We start from the raw sequence: 15,088 nt of genomic DNA, 5'->3' as shown, positions 1-15,088 counted from the left end.
CAACACAGGGGTGCAGAGGGAGCTGTTTTTATGGTCCCAGCTTGGTCCACAATTGGGTTTGCTTAGCATGTGTCTTTGTTCGGGCTGCTCTAACAAAATATCACGGACTGGGGGGCTTATAGACCACAGAAAATTATTCCTCCCAGTTCCAGAGGCTGGGAAGTCCAAGATCAAGGCATCAGCATGGTCACGTTCTGCTGGGAACGCCCTTCCTGGTTCATAGCTGGTGTCTTCTCGCTCTGTCCTCACATGTGGAAGGGGCGAGGGGTCTTTGTGGGGTCTCTTGTATCAGGCACTAATCCCGTTCATGAGCTCTCTACCCTCATGACTTAAGTACTCCCAAAGGCCCCAGTTCCTAATACCATCGTCTTTGGGGATTAGGATTTCAACATATGAATTTTAGGGGGACATATTCATTAAGACCATAGCAGCATGTGAGTGCAAGCCAACAATGGATGGTTGCTATACTATAACCCTTTCTTAGGGTTAGAAGAGAGTGGTGGGGAGAAACCCTCTCAATGGGCAGAGATTTGGGCAAAGCAACTGACCATACACTTTGTGTGGGATGAAAAGGGTCCTGATTTAAGAATATATATAAACTCATAGGCAGTGGCAAATGTCTTTACAGGTTAGTTAAGGGCATGGAAGGAGAAAATCTGGAAGATTGAGGACAAAGAAGACAAGGAGATCTGCATAAAAGGCATGTGGATAGAATTGTAAGAGTGGGCATGAAATATACAACATACTCATGCCCACAAGAGAGCATCTGCCACAGAAAGGGGCCTTCAACCAATAAGTAGAATGATCCAGCCAGTTGACATCAGCCAGCCACACCAGTGCTGGTCAATGGACTCCTGAATGGAGCAATCATGGTGGCAAGATGGCAGCTCTGCTTGGATCCTATAGCTTAGGCTTTCACTTGCCAAGTCTGAGGTAGCTACTGCCACTGCCAATGTCCAACCTGCCAGCAACGTTAAGTCCCTAGTCTGGCACATGCTTCAAGGAGAACGATCTGCCTGCTGATGTCAGGTTGATTATATTTTTACCGGGAGAGGTAAAAATTCCATCTTGACAGGAATTGACTCCTATTCTAGGTATGGGTTTGCCTTTCTTGACAACAGAGCCTCAGACAGAACCACCATCTGAAGGCTTATGGGATCTTGTATAACATCACATTGGACTAAAGAAATCTACTTTCTAGCAAAGAGCGTGTCACAGAGGGCACATGACCATAATGCACACTGGTCCTGTCACGTATCACATCACCCAGAAGCTGCTGATCTGAACTAGTGATCGGCCTGCCTTTCAAGATGCAGCTGGAGCTCCTACATCTCCAGCAGTAAGTGGAGATGAGGTGCTATTCTTTTATTTTTATTTTTTAAAATTTTATTATTATTATTTTTTAACATTATTGGAGTATAATTGCTTTACAATGGTGTCTTCGTTTCTGCTGTATAACAAAGTGAATCAGCTATACGTATACATATATCCCCATATCTTCTCCCTCTTGCGTCTCCCTCCCACCCTGAGGTGCTATTCTTCAAGATGAGATTTACACTCCAAATAAAAAACCACAGAGCGATACCGTGTCTCCAATAGGTAGAACACGATGTTTGAGGAATCAAGGGGCGGGAGTAGGAATGTAATCCCCACTTATTGTTACTCTCAGTGACCCACCTGGGAATCTGTGCTCTACCTGGGCAACTTGGAGCCTTACAGATACAGAGGCTCTGGTTTCCACAGGGGAAATGCTTCTACCAGGGAACACACCAAGAATCCTATTAAACTTCAAGCTACAGCTGCCATTTGGTCACCTTATGTGTTTACCCAGAGACTGGCAGGCAAGGAAAGGAGTCACATTTCTGGCCGGGATAAGTGACCATTAGGAAAAGGTAGGGCTGCAGCTATGGAACGGAGAGAGGAGGAATACGGTTGGCACCCAGGCGATTCACTGTGGCATCCCTTGGTGCTCTCCTGCCCAATCTGGAGAGCAAATGGTTGCGCTCAGTAGTCATGGCTTTAGAAGGGCAGGTAACCAGGGGTTTGGACCCGTCAGGGGTAACCTAGAGGTGCTTGGCTGAGGGTGAGGGCGAAACAGTTACAACCCGCAGACCAACTGCAGTGGTGTGAGCTGCAGTTCACCCCGCTTACCTCCCTCCTGTACACCTCCCTGGTCTCTTCCTCTTTCTCTCAGCAGTGCAAGGGGCGGAATGTAGTGAGTGCTGTGAAACTGGCCGGAGCAATCATTTCCCCGGCCGCTGGGTATGTTGGCAACAGACAGCTCTCTGCCAAGTCTCTATCCAGGAACTGCCCTCAGCTGAAGCAAGCGGCTTCTTCCCCCCAAGGTCCTGCTCCCTCCTGGGTCGGGGGAGCTCACAGCCAAAGACTGGTCTATGTGAGGGGGTGTAAACTCCTGCCCTCCTGCCCCCCTTGATGCAGAGCAAATCTGAAGGACCATCCGAGCCCCAGAGCTCCTTACAGGACTGGCTGAGGCCCCTGCTGCAGCTGTAACGCAGCTCACCCGCTCCCTTTGCCTTCACCCTGCACCTGCTATTCCCCAAAGTGCCCTCCCGCACCTGCACTCAAACCTCAAGGGCCTCAGAGTTTGCTTCCTAAAAACACGACCTATTATGATTCCCTCCTGCTTTTCCTATTACAGCTGGTGACCTTTCAAAAACATCAATCTGATGATGTCAATCTCATTAAAATCCTTTAAAGCCTTCTCACTGCCCTTAACCCTAACCTCCGTAACCTGACCCATAAGACTTTATTTGCTGACCGCTGCCTACTATGGCCGCTGCCACCAACACTTACACAGCAGTCATACCGAGCTTCCCTCGTTTCTCTGAGTATGCCGTTCTCTTTCATCTCTAGAACTCTGCATATCTTGTCCCTCTGCCTAAAGCGCCCTTTGTGCCATCCTTGCCTGGATAGTTCATTTTATAGGCGTTAGATTTCATTTCTTCCTGTGAACAGTTCTGTAAATTTCTTAGAAGCCTGGATGTCATAGCTTCCTGAACGTCCCCTTTTGTGGCTGTTGGCACGTAAATATTTTAATTACTTGTTAAGTTGTTTTTCTATGTCACTAGATTATAAACCTCATGAGATCAGAGGCTGGTCTATGTTTAATGTTGTATCCAAAATACTGAGTACTGTGCATGGTGCATAGTAGGTACTTTATAAATGTTTACTGAATCTCTCTATTTTCCTTCTTTTAATTGATTATAAGGAATTCAGACTTAGCTGAAATAAGGTTCAAAGTCATGGAACACAGAGTCTGCAGACACAATTCCACCTATGGATAGATGTTTAACTTTTTTTTAAGTTAGTTCTTGACCTTTAAAAATAAGGATATTTAACATAAACACATGGATTTCAAGCTACTCAAACCTTAAAAAATCAGTTGGGGAGATCTGGTGACATGGGTCCCTCATCTCTGCCTGGTAACAACTGACCTGAGTGACACAGCCGTGTGGCATTGACAAGCTATGCACACCCTGGCCTGGCACAGACTACATCACGGTCTGTGTATAAGTATTCTTGCAGGCTAGTGTTTTGATGTGCTTTTCTGCTGTTGTTCTGTTTGTTGAAATAGGAAAGTTAGACAAAAAGTGTACTCTATCTTTATACTCAAAACATTGAGAGGCGTGTGAGTTTAATCCAGCCTACTTGGCTTGTTTATATTACTAGTCTGGTGCCTGTTAGCATTTAAGTTTGCCACCCTGGGACAGCCAGCATTAACCTGCATATCTCCCTTTTTCAAAATGCAGAGTGACAGCAGTAAGCACTACTGATCTGGTGATGATCAACTCTATGACTCCTGGCAGGTCACTCTCCCTCCTCCTACCTTGCCTGTCATCTACATCTATTGCAAAAAGTTGTAATGAGGCTCAAAATGTGATGGTGTATTTGAAAGTGCTTTGTAAACAAGTACTACACAAGGGTAAATTATTATTACCTTTCCCTGGGCAAAATGGTGGTTTTATTCTTCTAATTTAGGAGGCCGAAGGAGGGAACAGTGGTTTATTGTGGGAATCTTATTTTCTCTTATGAATCAAAAGATTACCGACACAGGGACTTCCCTGGTGGCGCAGTGGTTGAGAATCCGCCTGCCAGTGCAGGGGACACGGGTTCGACCCCTGGTCCGGGAAGGTCCCACATGCCGAGGAGCAACTAAGTACGCAAGCCACAACTACTGAGCCCACGTTCCATAACTACTGAAGCCTGTTCACCTAGACTACAGCCTGTGCTCTGCAACAAGAGAAGCCACCGCAATGAAGAGTAGCCCCCTCTAAGCCCTGGGGGGATAGCCACGGTGAGTGCTTGTGCATCTGTTAAGAATTGCTTCTTTGTTTGCTATAGTCTCATGGGTCTCATGGACACAAGCCCTGCTGGTTTTCAGAGCTAGCTGTTTTGGGAGCCAGGCCCTCTGGTGGGAATCTTAACAGCTGGGGCCCTAGATGTGAGGTCCAAACCCTTTGCGCCTCTGGGAGAAATTGAGAGTTGGGGTTCCTGTTTCAAGGTGGGTATTTTCTCCTTTGTCTGGTGTACAGGAGTCACTCAGCTAATCTCTGGATCCCTGTGACAGTATAGCGTATAGCCGTACAGGCATACCTCATTTTATTGTGCTTCCCTTTGCTGCACTTCACAGATATTGTGCTTTTTACAGATTGAAGGTTTGTGGCAACTGTGCCTCAAGCAAGTCTATCAGTGCCACTTTCCCAATAGCATTTGCTCACTTCGTGTCTTTGTGTCACATTTTGGTAATTCTCACAATATTTCAAACTTTTCCATCATTAGTGTATTTGTCATGGTGATCTGTGATCAGTGACCTTTGATGTTACCATTGTAACTTTTCTGAGGCCCCATGAACCGTGCCCATATAAGACTCCCAACTTAAGCGATAAGCGTTGTGTGTGCGCTCAGTGCTCCGCAGCCCGGGCATTCCCCTCTCTCTCTCCCCCTCTCCTCGGGCCTCCTTATTCCCTGAGACACAGCAATATTGAAATGAGGCCAACTAATAACCCTACAGTGTCCTCTAAGTGTTCAAATGAAAGGAAGTGTTGTAAGTCTCTCGCTTATAAATCAAAAGCTAGAAGTGATTAAGCTTAGTGAGGAAGGCATGTCCAAGGCCTAGACAGGCCGAAAGCCAGGCCTCTTGCACCAAACATTTAGTCAAGCTGTGAACGCAAAGGAAAAGTTTTTGAAGGAAATTTAAAGTGCTACTCCAGTGGACACATGAATGATAAGAAAGTGACCCTGAGAAAACCATAATTCAAAAAGAGTCATGTACCAAAATGTTCATTGCAGCTCTATTTACAATAGCCAGGACACGGAAGCAACCTAAGTGTCCATCATCGGATGAATGGATAAAGAAGATGTGGCACACATATACAATGGAATATTACTCAGCCATAAAAAGAAATGAAATGGAGGTATTTGTAATGAGGTGGATGGAGTTAGAGCCTGTCATACAGAGTGAAGTAAGTCAGAAAGAGAAAAACAAATACCGTATGCTAACACATATATATGGAATCTAAGGAAAAAAAAAAAAAAAAGGCCATGAAGAACCTAGTGGCAAGATGGGAATAAAGACACAGACCTACTAGAGAATGGACTTGAGGATATGGGGAGGGGGAGGGGTGAGATGTGACAGGGTGAGAGAGTGGCATGGACATATATACACTACCAAATGTAAAATAGATAGCTAGTGGGAAGCAGCCGCAGAGCACAGGGAGATCAGCTCGGTGCTTTGTGACCACCTAGAGGGGTGGGATAGGGAGGGTGGGAGGGAGGGAGATGCAAGAGGGAAGAGATATGGGAACATATGTATATGTATAACTGATTCACTTTGTTATAAAGCAGAAACTAACACACCATTGTAAAGCAATTATACTTCAATAAAGATGTTTAAAAAAAAAAGAAAAAAAAAAAAAAAAGAAAGTGAAATAGCCTTATTGCTGATATGAAGAAAGTTTGATCGGTCTGGATAGAAGATCAAATCAGCCACAACATTCCCTTAAACCAAAGCCTAATCCAGAGAAAGGCTCTGACTCTCTTCAATTCTATGAAGGCTGAGAGAGGTGAGGAAGCTGCAGAAGAAATGTTTGAAGCTGGCAGAGGTTGGCTCATGAGGTTTAAGGAAAGAAGCCGTCTCTATAACATAAAAGTACAAGGTGAAGCAGCAAGTGCTGATGTAGAAGCTGCAGCAAGTTATCGAGAAGATCCAGCTGAGATAATTCATGCTACACTAAACAACAGATGAAATAGTCTTATCTTGGAAGAACATGCCATCTAGGACTTTCACAGTTAGAAGTCAATGCCTGTCTTCAAAGTGTCAAAGGACAGGCTGACTTTCTTGTTAGGGGCGAATGCAGCTGGTGACTTTAAGTTGAATCTAATGCTCATTTACTGTTCCCCAAATCCTGGGACCCTTAAGAATTATGCTCAGTCTGTTCTGCCTGTGCTCTAGAAACAGAACGACAAAGCCCGGATGACAGCACATCTGTTTACAACATAGTTTACCGAATATTTTAAGCCCACAGTTGAGACCTACTGCTGAGAAAAAAAGGCTCCTTTCAAGATATTACTGCTCACTGACAATGCACCTGGTCATCCAAGAGCTCTGATGGAGAAGTACAATGAGATTCACGTTGTTTTCATGCCTGCTGACACAATGTCCATCTTGCAGTCCATGGATCAAGGAGTCATTTTGACTTTCAAGTCTTATTATTTAAGAAATACATTTCATAAGGCTATACCTGCCATAGATAGTGATTCCTCTGATGGATCTCGGCAAAGTAAATTGAAGACCTCTGGAAAGGATTCACCATTTTAGATGCCATGAAGAACATTCATGATTCATTGGAAGAGGTCAAAATATCAACATTAACAGGAGTTTGATTCCAACACTCATGGGTGACTTTGAGGGGTTCAAGACTTCAGTGAAGGAAATAACTGCAGACGTGGTGGAAATAGCAAGAGAACTAGAATTAGAAGTGGAGCCTGAAGATGTGACTGAATTGCTGCAATCTCATGATAACACTTTATGGATAAGAAGTTGTTTCTTATGGATGAGCAAATAAAGTTGTTTCTTTTCTTTTTTTTGGCCGTGCGGCTTGCAGGATCTTTGTTCCCTGGCTGGCAGTGAAAGCGCTGAGTCCTAACCACTGGATCACCAGGGAATTCCCATAAAGTTGTTTCTTGAGGCGGAATTTACTCCTGGGGAAGAAGCTGTGAAGATGGCTGAAGTGACAACAAATGATTTAGATTATTACCTAAACTGATTTGATAAAGCAGTGGCAGGATTTGAGAAGATTGAGTCCAATTTTGAAAGCAGTTCTACTGTGGGTAAAATGCTACAGAGAACTGGTTCATGAAAGGAAGAGTCAATCGATGTGGCAGACTTCACTGCTGTCTCATTTTAAGAAATTTCCACGGCCACCCCAGCCTTCAATAATCACCATCCTGATCAGTCAGCAGCCGTCCACACGGAGGCAAGACCCTCCACCAGCAAAAAAGTTATGACTCACTGAAGCCTCAGATAATGGCTAGCATTTTTTAGAAATGAAGTTTTTTTTTTTTAATTTTTATTTATTTATTTTTTTGCGGGATTTTTTTTAAAAAATTAATTAATTAATTTATTTTTGGCTGTGTTGGGTCTTCGTTTCTGTGCGAGGGCTTTCTCTAGTTGCGGCAAGTGGGGGCCACTCTTTTTTTTTTTTTTTTTTGGGGCCACTCTTCATCGCGGTGCGCGGGCCTCTCACTATCGCGGCCTCTCTAGTTGAGGAGCACAGGCTCCAGACACGCAGGCTCAGTAGTTGTGGCTCACGGGCCCAATTGCTCCACGGCATGTGGGATCTTCCCAGACCAGGGCTCGAACCCCTGTCCCCTGCATTGACAGGCAGATTCTCAACCACTGTGCCACCAGGGAAGCCCCGAAATGAAGTATTTTTAAATTAAGGTATGTATTTTTTGGACATAATGCTATTGCCCACTTAAGAGAATACAATAGAGTGTATACCTAACTTTTTTTTTTTAACATCTTTATTGGCGTATAATTGCTTTACAATGGTGTGTTAGTTTCTGCTTTATAACAAAGTGAATCAGTTATACATATACATATGTTCCCATATCTCTTCCCTCTTGCATCTCCCTCCCTCCCACCCTCCCTATCCCACCCCTCTAGGTGGTCACAAAGCACCGAGCTGATCTCCCTGTGCTATGCGGCTGCTTCCCACTAGCTATCTATTCTATGCACTGGGAAACCAAAAACTTCGTGTGACTCGCTTTATTGTGACATTTGCTTTGTTGTGATAGTCTGGAACTGATCCTGCAATATCTCTGAGCTGTGCGTGCGCATTTTGTGTGTCCGTGGGAGGAGGGGAGCTCAGGGGCCTCCCACGTCACCATCTGGATCTACTCCTCCCCACCCGCTCCTGTAGCGAGCTTTCCCAGCCTCACGGTGAGGACGGCTATACGGCGAGGAAAGAGGGAGTTGTCATTCGTTCACTAACATTTAATGAGTACCTCCTACGTGCTAGGCACTGGGGGTTATAAAGACAAAACAGGTACAAACCTTGCACTAAGAAAGTTCAGAATTTTAGTGAAGATACAGGGAAACAACATTTCAATGTGAAGAATGTACAGCAGAGGTATGTGGAGTAGTCCGAGAGCTTGGAGGAAGTAGTGGGGTGGGCAGATGGCCTCGTGGAGGAGCTATCTTACGATCTGGGTCTTGGAGGTTGAGCAGGAGCCGGGCAGGCAGGGGTGGCACACGCCCGTTAGACATTGTGGATTTATTCATCAGAGACAGCAGTCACTGTTCCCAAACTACTTTGATCAGGTGCAGCCAATGAAAATAATTTCCTTTGTGGTTTTGGACAACACCATGAAAACTCTGGAGGTCTCTATTGCCTTCTTGTTGAATAGGAGGAGTAATGTCAACTACTTAGAAGCCCTGGGAGAATGAATCAATTTATGTGGTTTACAAGAGCAAGTGTTTACTTATTAGAAAGCCTCCGGGGGGAATACGTGTCGGAGAACAACCCGGCTCGAGCAAGAAGAAGCAAATGGGGCTGGACTCTCATTAGCCTGTGATGGATTGATCTTCTGTCACTGATTCCCCAAACCCCCAGCAGTTTCAACTGCAAGCTTGTTCAATATTTTAAAACCAATTTAAAACCAATTTTTGAGTTTGCTTTTAAAAAAAAAAGTTGCATTAATCAAAAAATGCATTAAGATTAGGGTCAAGCAGCTTAACTGATGGGAAAATCCTGATTGGGCCCCGGGAGACATGGGCTTGCCTGGCTGGATAATGTCAGAAACCGCTCAGCTTTAGAGCCAGAACAGTGGAGAGTAGCCACAGACGGCTAAAAGGAAAAACCTTACAAATGAATTGAACTGAAAGGAAATTTGAAGAACGCTAATGCGGGCATTCTGTTGTATTAGCAAAATTCAGACACAAGGACGCACCTGAAGCCTTCCGTTCCAGGAAGGGAGGCTGTGATTAGATTTTTATTGTTAGGTGTGTGGAGTGCCATCCTTTCAAAGATTTCAGTTAAGTGGGATTGCAGAGGTCATCCATTTGGAGATCACTGCCGTTTGGGAGAAATGTAGGGAACAGAAAATAAACTGGCTCTATGAAAATAAAAACCCTTCATTCTATTGCCAAATGGAATTGGCTCTTTCAGTTTGATGAAATAGCTTGTTGGGTTCATCCTTCTCTGTGTCCAAGAGTAGCTCTGGTTGAAATGAGGAAACCGGAGATGTGACAAACCAGTCCATAGAGGATATACTGGTTATTCTGTGTTCTTTCCTCTGCTCTGTGCGTGGAAGGCTGAATCCGATGGGCTGTGTCCCTTGGGTCCCTTATGGCTGGCTTTCAGTTGGGTGTGGCCAGTGGGAGACGTTTGCAAGAGACCAGAGGGTGAGCGGGAGAAGTCAAGGTGTTGGTCCTCACCCCCCTCCGGCTTTGGGTCCACTTCTGGCAACGCTGGACTTTCCACAATTACACCTCCTGTCAGAGCTCCTCCACGGTTCCAGCTCTTGAGCTTGGTCCCCGTGTTATGCCATTTCCTCCTCTTGTCCCTTCAGGCCTGGCGCAGTCACGGTTCCCCCCATGCTGGACTCCAAGGCCCTCCACATCGACTTTGGTTCTTGTGACCCTTCCCCACCACTGTAGGTCATCCACGACCCCTCAGTTACAGCCTCTACATGTGCCCATCTGAGGAGGACCCTGAATGGATGAGAGACTTAGGAAAAAATGGCAGCAAAACCCCCAAATACTAGTTGCCTTCTGTTCTCAGTCAATAGTGAACCAGCAGACTTTTCCAGTTTGGTGGGTCCATTCGCTTTGTTTTCAAATAAGAGAACTATAAGGCTGGTCCAGTTATCCGAGCTCTAGGCCAGAAGGAGGCTCATTTCAGAGAGGTCTTGTTGCAGGGCCGTCTCTTCCTGAATTCTCTCTTGGATAACCCTGTCTTGAATTAAAGATTCCTCCTCTGAATTCCTATCATATTGTTTGTGCAAGCCTTGTGGCATCTAATAAAGTAACATAAACTCCATAAGAGCAGGGACTTAATCCCCAGAGCCTAGAAAAAAGCCTAACCCACTACAGGTGTTTAATACTATTGAATGAATGAAATAATGTCTTTTTCTTTATAGATGCCACTGTGGAAAGGGAATGTTGCCTGCCATTCCAGCAAACAACAAATGTTGCCCGAAATCAAGCCATTGGCCACTGCAGCTGCCCACACAGTAGACCTTGAGGGGAATTCAGGATGCAGAAAATCAGGAAACGTTCTGTGCTCTGGATACTGGCCCTAGGTAGTTAAGATGCATATCGAAGGAATAATTTCAGAGCCCAGACTCTTGTAGCTTCCCATACATAGAAAAGCACTAAAATCATTAACTTGAGAGGTCTGCTTTGTTTGATTAGCAGTAATCTTTTGATGTTTGACTACATGTTTTTTTGTTGTTGTTGTTTGTTTGTTTTCAGCACAAACTCCTATATATCCTGGCTCCTCTGTTATCTCTTCAGAGCTGAGAGGCTGTCTCCCGGCTAGAGTCCTCAGTAAGGTCCTCAAATAAACTTAACTCACAACTTTTAGGTTGTGTGTTTTTCTTCAGTCAACACCACCATCACTTAACAAACATCCATTAAATGTCTGTGCACCAGATACTGTCTTGAGCCTGGGGATGTAGGGATGGATGGAACACAGGGTAGCTGAAGAGAATCTTGCCTCTGTACCTTTGTCCATTCAGTGCCCTCTGCTGGAATGTTCACTGTCATCCCTAGACCACTGTTCTCTTGACAAACTCTGACCCACCCTCCATGACTCCTAGGGAAACACTGTACAAAGCTATATTCACTAAACTTTGCTTTAGCATATTATGATCATTATCTATGTTCCTGTAAGTCTCCCCTGTGTCTCCCCTATAAGCCTCTGAAGATAAATGTACTTATCTACATTTCTTCAGAGAGTCTAGCAGGATGTCTGGCCAGTAGAAATGCTCGATTTAACACCTGCTGATTGATGGTGTGTGCAGACACAGGCCCCTTGATACTGGTCATCTGTACTCAAGGCCAGCTCTAACTTTCTTTCTCCCATATTTCTGAGTTTCTTTTCTTTTTAAAATTTGGGCTACCTTAATCATTAACACCAAGGTTGGTTAGTTCCTCCTGAAAGAAGAACGAAGGGGATTATTGAGTGGGTCAGGCGCTGGACAGCTTTAGGTTAAGCAACGCTCTTCTTCACCTTACTGCTACTGTGTTCTAGTAAATAGATGTTAGGGTACCCCTTCTTGGAAGGCTTTGTCCAGGTCTGTTGTCATATGAACATATGTGTGTAAACTGCTGGATCACACCCATCTCCCACAGTAGCAGCCTTTGTTCTGGTCTAACCCTTCTGGCCCTGAGGCAAGGGGGCGGGTCTCAGGGTCATTATTATTCCTGACATCAGGACCCAGTGAGCTTGCATTTGAGTGCCCAGAGCTAAAAGAAGTCAACAGGAAGAGCGTGTGAAATGCAGTTCAGCCCTAAATCTCTCAACGCTCAGGGTCAGCATTTTAGGAGCAGCTGAGAAGACCTGAATTCACTCATTATGTTTCTTTCGTTATGCTAATACTGAGTAAATACATCCACAGAATACCTTATAGGGATTCACTTCTTTATGCTCTCATTTTAGAGCATTCCGCGATACTTAAAATTCTCAACTGTGAAATTAAAATGTTCTGGAACTTCTATGTCTATTTATGGGGTTCCTGTCAATAAAATGACTAAAGGATTTATCTGGGTAGATTTGGTGTTTATACCCTTGTTAACATCTCTATCAGGAGAAAAATAATGAGCAAATTCATCAACTGTGTTGAAGTTTTTACTCCTTTCCCCTAAGGTTTGGTTGATCATAATTAATAAATGAAAGAAAATATATTTGCATTTCCCTAAGCCTGATATAGCACTTCAGAGAGTAAGGCTCAGTAAACATATTCTTTACCTAATCAGGACTGAAATACAGTTTAGCATAGTCTATGATATTGTAAGCAGCGCTTTGCAGGAAACCACCCTTAGCAGGAAACCCCTTTTCTTGTCAATTTAGCAAAGCTACATTGTAACTAACTTTTAAACCAGGCGCCTCCCAAGCTCTACTCATCTCTGGCCCTAGCACACCTATCACATCTTTTGATCACACAATACCTTGCCTAACCTGTTGGTTCTTTCCATGGATCAAAGAAGCAGAAATGGAGAATAAGTAACCGATGACCGGTCTCTTCCCTAGCTTCCCTTTCAGTATCTCTTGAACAAACTCTGTGAACAGACTGTGTGAACAAGATAGCATCCAAAGAAAGATCACCAGACGTCAACAAGCCTGCATGCAGTGGGGGGCATGGCGACGACTCTAACCCCCCATCTCAATGATCCGCTGAGATTACTTCCCTTTTTCCCTTTAAAAACTTTCATGGCCAAGCAGACTCTTCAGAGATGGTTTTTTGCGGACACTGAGTCTACCATCTCCCCAGACTGCCGGCTTTCTGATTAAAAGCAATTTTCCTTTCTACCAACAACTGCCTCTTGGGTATTGATTTTCCAGAGGTGAGCAGCCGGACCTGAGTTCGGTAACAATGTTGCTAAAAAAACAATGATATCCTTGCATCATATAATACTGCAATACTTCTACCACTTCATTCATGGAGATAGTTTTCACCAAAGATTTTAAACAAAGGCACTTTTGAAAAATAATAATGTGAGGCTAGTATTGATTTCCCTGATTGAGAGGTTGTTAAATGGTTTTCTCTCTTTTCTAAAGACTCCTATGATCATGCTAAGATACCTTATCCCTAATCCACTTACCTCTGGGGTAAAACGCTCATGGAAGTACCAACACACCACACATGGCCACTGGGAAGTCTACAGCTCGCCCGGAGGAAGGAAGTGGTTCTGGAGGGACTGATGGCCGGGAGGCCAGAACCCCATCACCACAGCTGTAGGCTACTAAGCTGGCCCTTATTTTTTCAGATTGGAACCTTCGATGGTCTCCAGGAAACAGCTCTCAAACCCATAGCCTGAGCCCTGTTTTGAGGAAGGAAGAGGGCACTCTACCTGAGTAACTGTTCCTGAGGCTTCAAACAGGGCACTGCATTCACCTTCATGGTACGGTTCCTTACAGTCCCGGCAAAAGACGAACTGCAGGAGAACACATGCAGGTTAGAGAGGGGCTTGCTGGTTGCATTTGGTCACAACATATTTTTCTCTTCCAAGCTCATTCTACCCCTGCCTCTGACTTAGGTGATGGTTTGTGTGCCAAATTACTTTTTGCAGAGAGAAATAAAGTCATATTTTGATGGAACTGTTCACTCTTTACTAAAGAATGTTCTGAGCACTGCAGCAGGGTTTCAAAAATGAATGAGTCACATTTCCTCTCTTCAAGATGTTTCTAGCCTAGCAGAAGAGACAGTAACGCAAAGAAATACCTGTAGTAAAGTGTTATTAGTGTTAGAATGTGAGGAAAACAATTTCATTCAAGAATTTCACATCTAATATTTGTTTACGTACAGAGAGGATTTATATATCCATGTTAATGGACTCATTTTTGTATTGAAAGCCTATTGTGGAAAGAAGAAATGGGCTGTCGTGGGTTGAATTTTGTGCCCTACAGATTCATATGTGGAAACCTTAACCCCCGGTACCTCAGAATGTGACTGTATTTGGAGACAAGGCCTTTAAAGAGGTAAGTAAGGTAAAATGAGGTCATTAGGGTGGGCCTAGTGCAATGCGACTGGTGTCCTTATAGGAGGAGATTAGGACACAGACACACAGGGGCTGAGAGACGACCATGTGCCGACATGGGAGAAGGTGACCGACTGCAAGCCAAGGAAAGAGGCCTCAGAAGAAACAAACCCTGCTGCCCCCTTGTTCTCGGACTCTCAGACTCCACAACTGTGAGAAAATAAGTTCCTGTTGTTTAAGCCCCTGGCAGCCCCAGGAAGCTAATGCAGGGGCTGAAGCAAAGCTTCTCACCCAGTGGCCACGCTCCTTTCAGCATTCACAGCTCCTTTCGGGTTGGAAGGGACCCAGGAGCCAATGGTCCTCCACCCTTCATCTGACAGAGGAGGAAGCTGGAGAAGTGAATGCTGGAAAAGGAAGTTATCCTACGACCGCCTGGAATCACCAGAACGCACTTCTGGTGCGTTGGGAACGCACTTCCCAACCCCCAGCCCTGCTCTGGAGGTGCTGTGGTGGCTGAGGGCGTGGGCTCTTCAGTGTGACACACTGGATTGGAGTCACCATCCCATCAGGTGATGACCAAGACACCTTGGGACAGCTGCCTTGGCATCTGTGCCCCAGTCTCCTCCTTTGAAAAACCAGGGTAACAATGATACCTATCCTACATGACCATCATGAGAGGTAGGTGGGGTAACACATCCTAAGCGGCTGTAAGCAGGCCTGGCACACAATACGTTTTAAGCGTTAAGGAGATGCCAGCTAGGCACTGTTCTTCCCCTACTTTATTTCACGGCTGGAGAAGGAGATGCTTCACTAGAAAACTGGTTCCCTTCAACGACCGTTTATTTCACTCGTTGGGGAGCA

General features: G+C 44.8%; 1 protein-coding gene across 3 annotated transcripts in view; it reads right to left on the bottom strand.

Moving 5' to 3' along the window:
- The window catches only part of PRKN (parkin RBR E3 ubiquitin protein ligase), a 1,291,417-nt gene that overhangs the window by 21,750 nt on the left and 1,254,579 nt on the right, over positions 1 to 15,088 (bottom strand). For 2 of the 3 annotated variants that reach the window (XM_007186087.2, XM_028167433.2), the window contains exon 10: positions 13,601 to 13,684. The exons of the other annotated variant lie outside the window; for it this stretch is intronic. In XM_007186087.2, the coding sequence (XP_007186149.2) occupies positions 13,601 to 13,684 (84 nt within the window). The remainder of the gene's footprint in view (positions 1 to 13,600; positions 13,685 to 15,088) is intronic. 3 annotated transcript variants of the gene reach the window in all.

This window comes from Balaenoptera acutorostrata, chromosome 14 (genome assembly GCF_949987535.1).
Source record: "Balaenoptera acutorostrata chromosome 14, mBalAcu1.1, whole genome shotgun sequence".
Taxonomy (NCBI): Eukaryota; Metazoa; Chordata; class Mammalia; order Artiodactyla; family Balaenopteridae; genus Balaenoptera; species Balaenoptera acutorostrata.
This window is presented reverse-complemented; position numbering and strand designations above follow the sequence as displayed.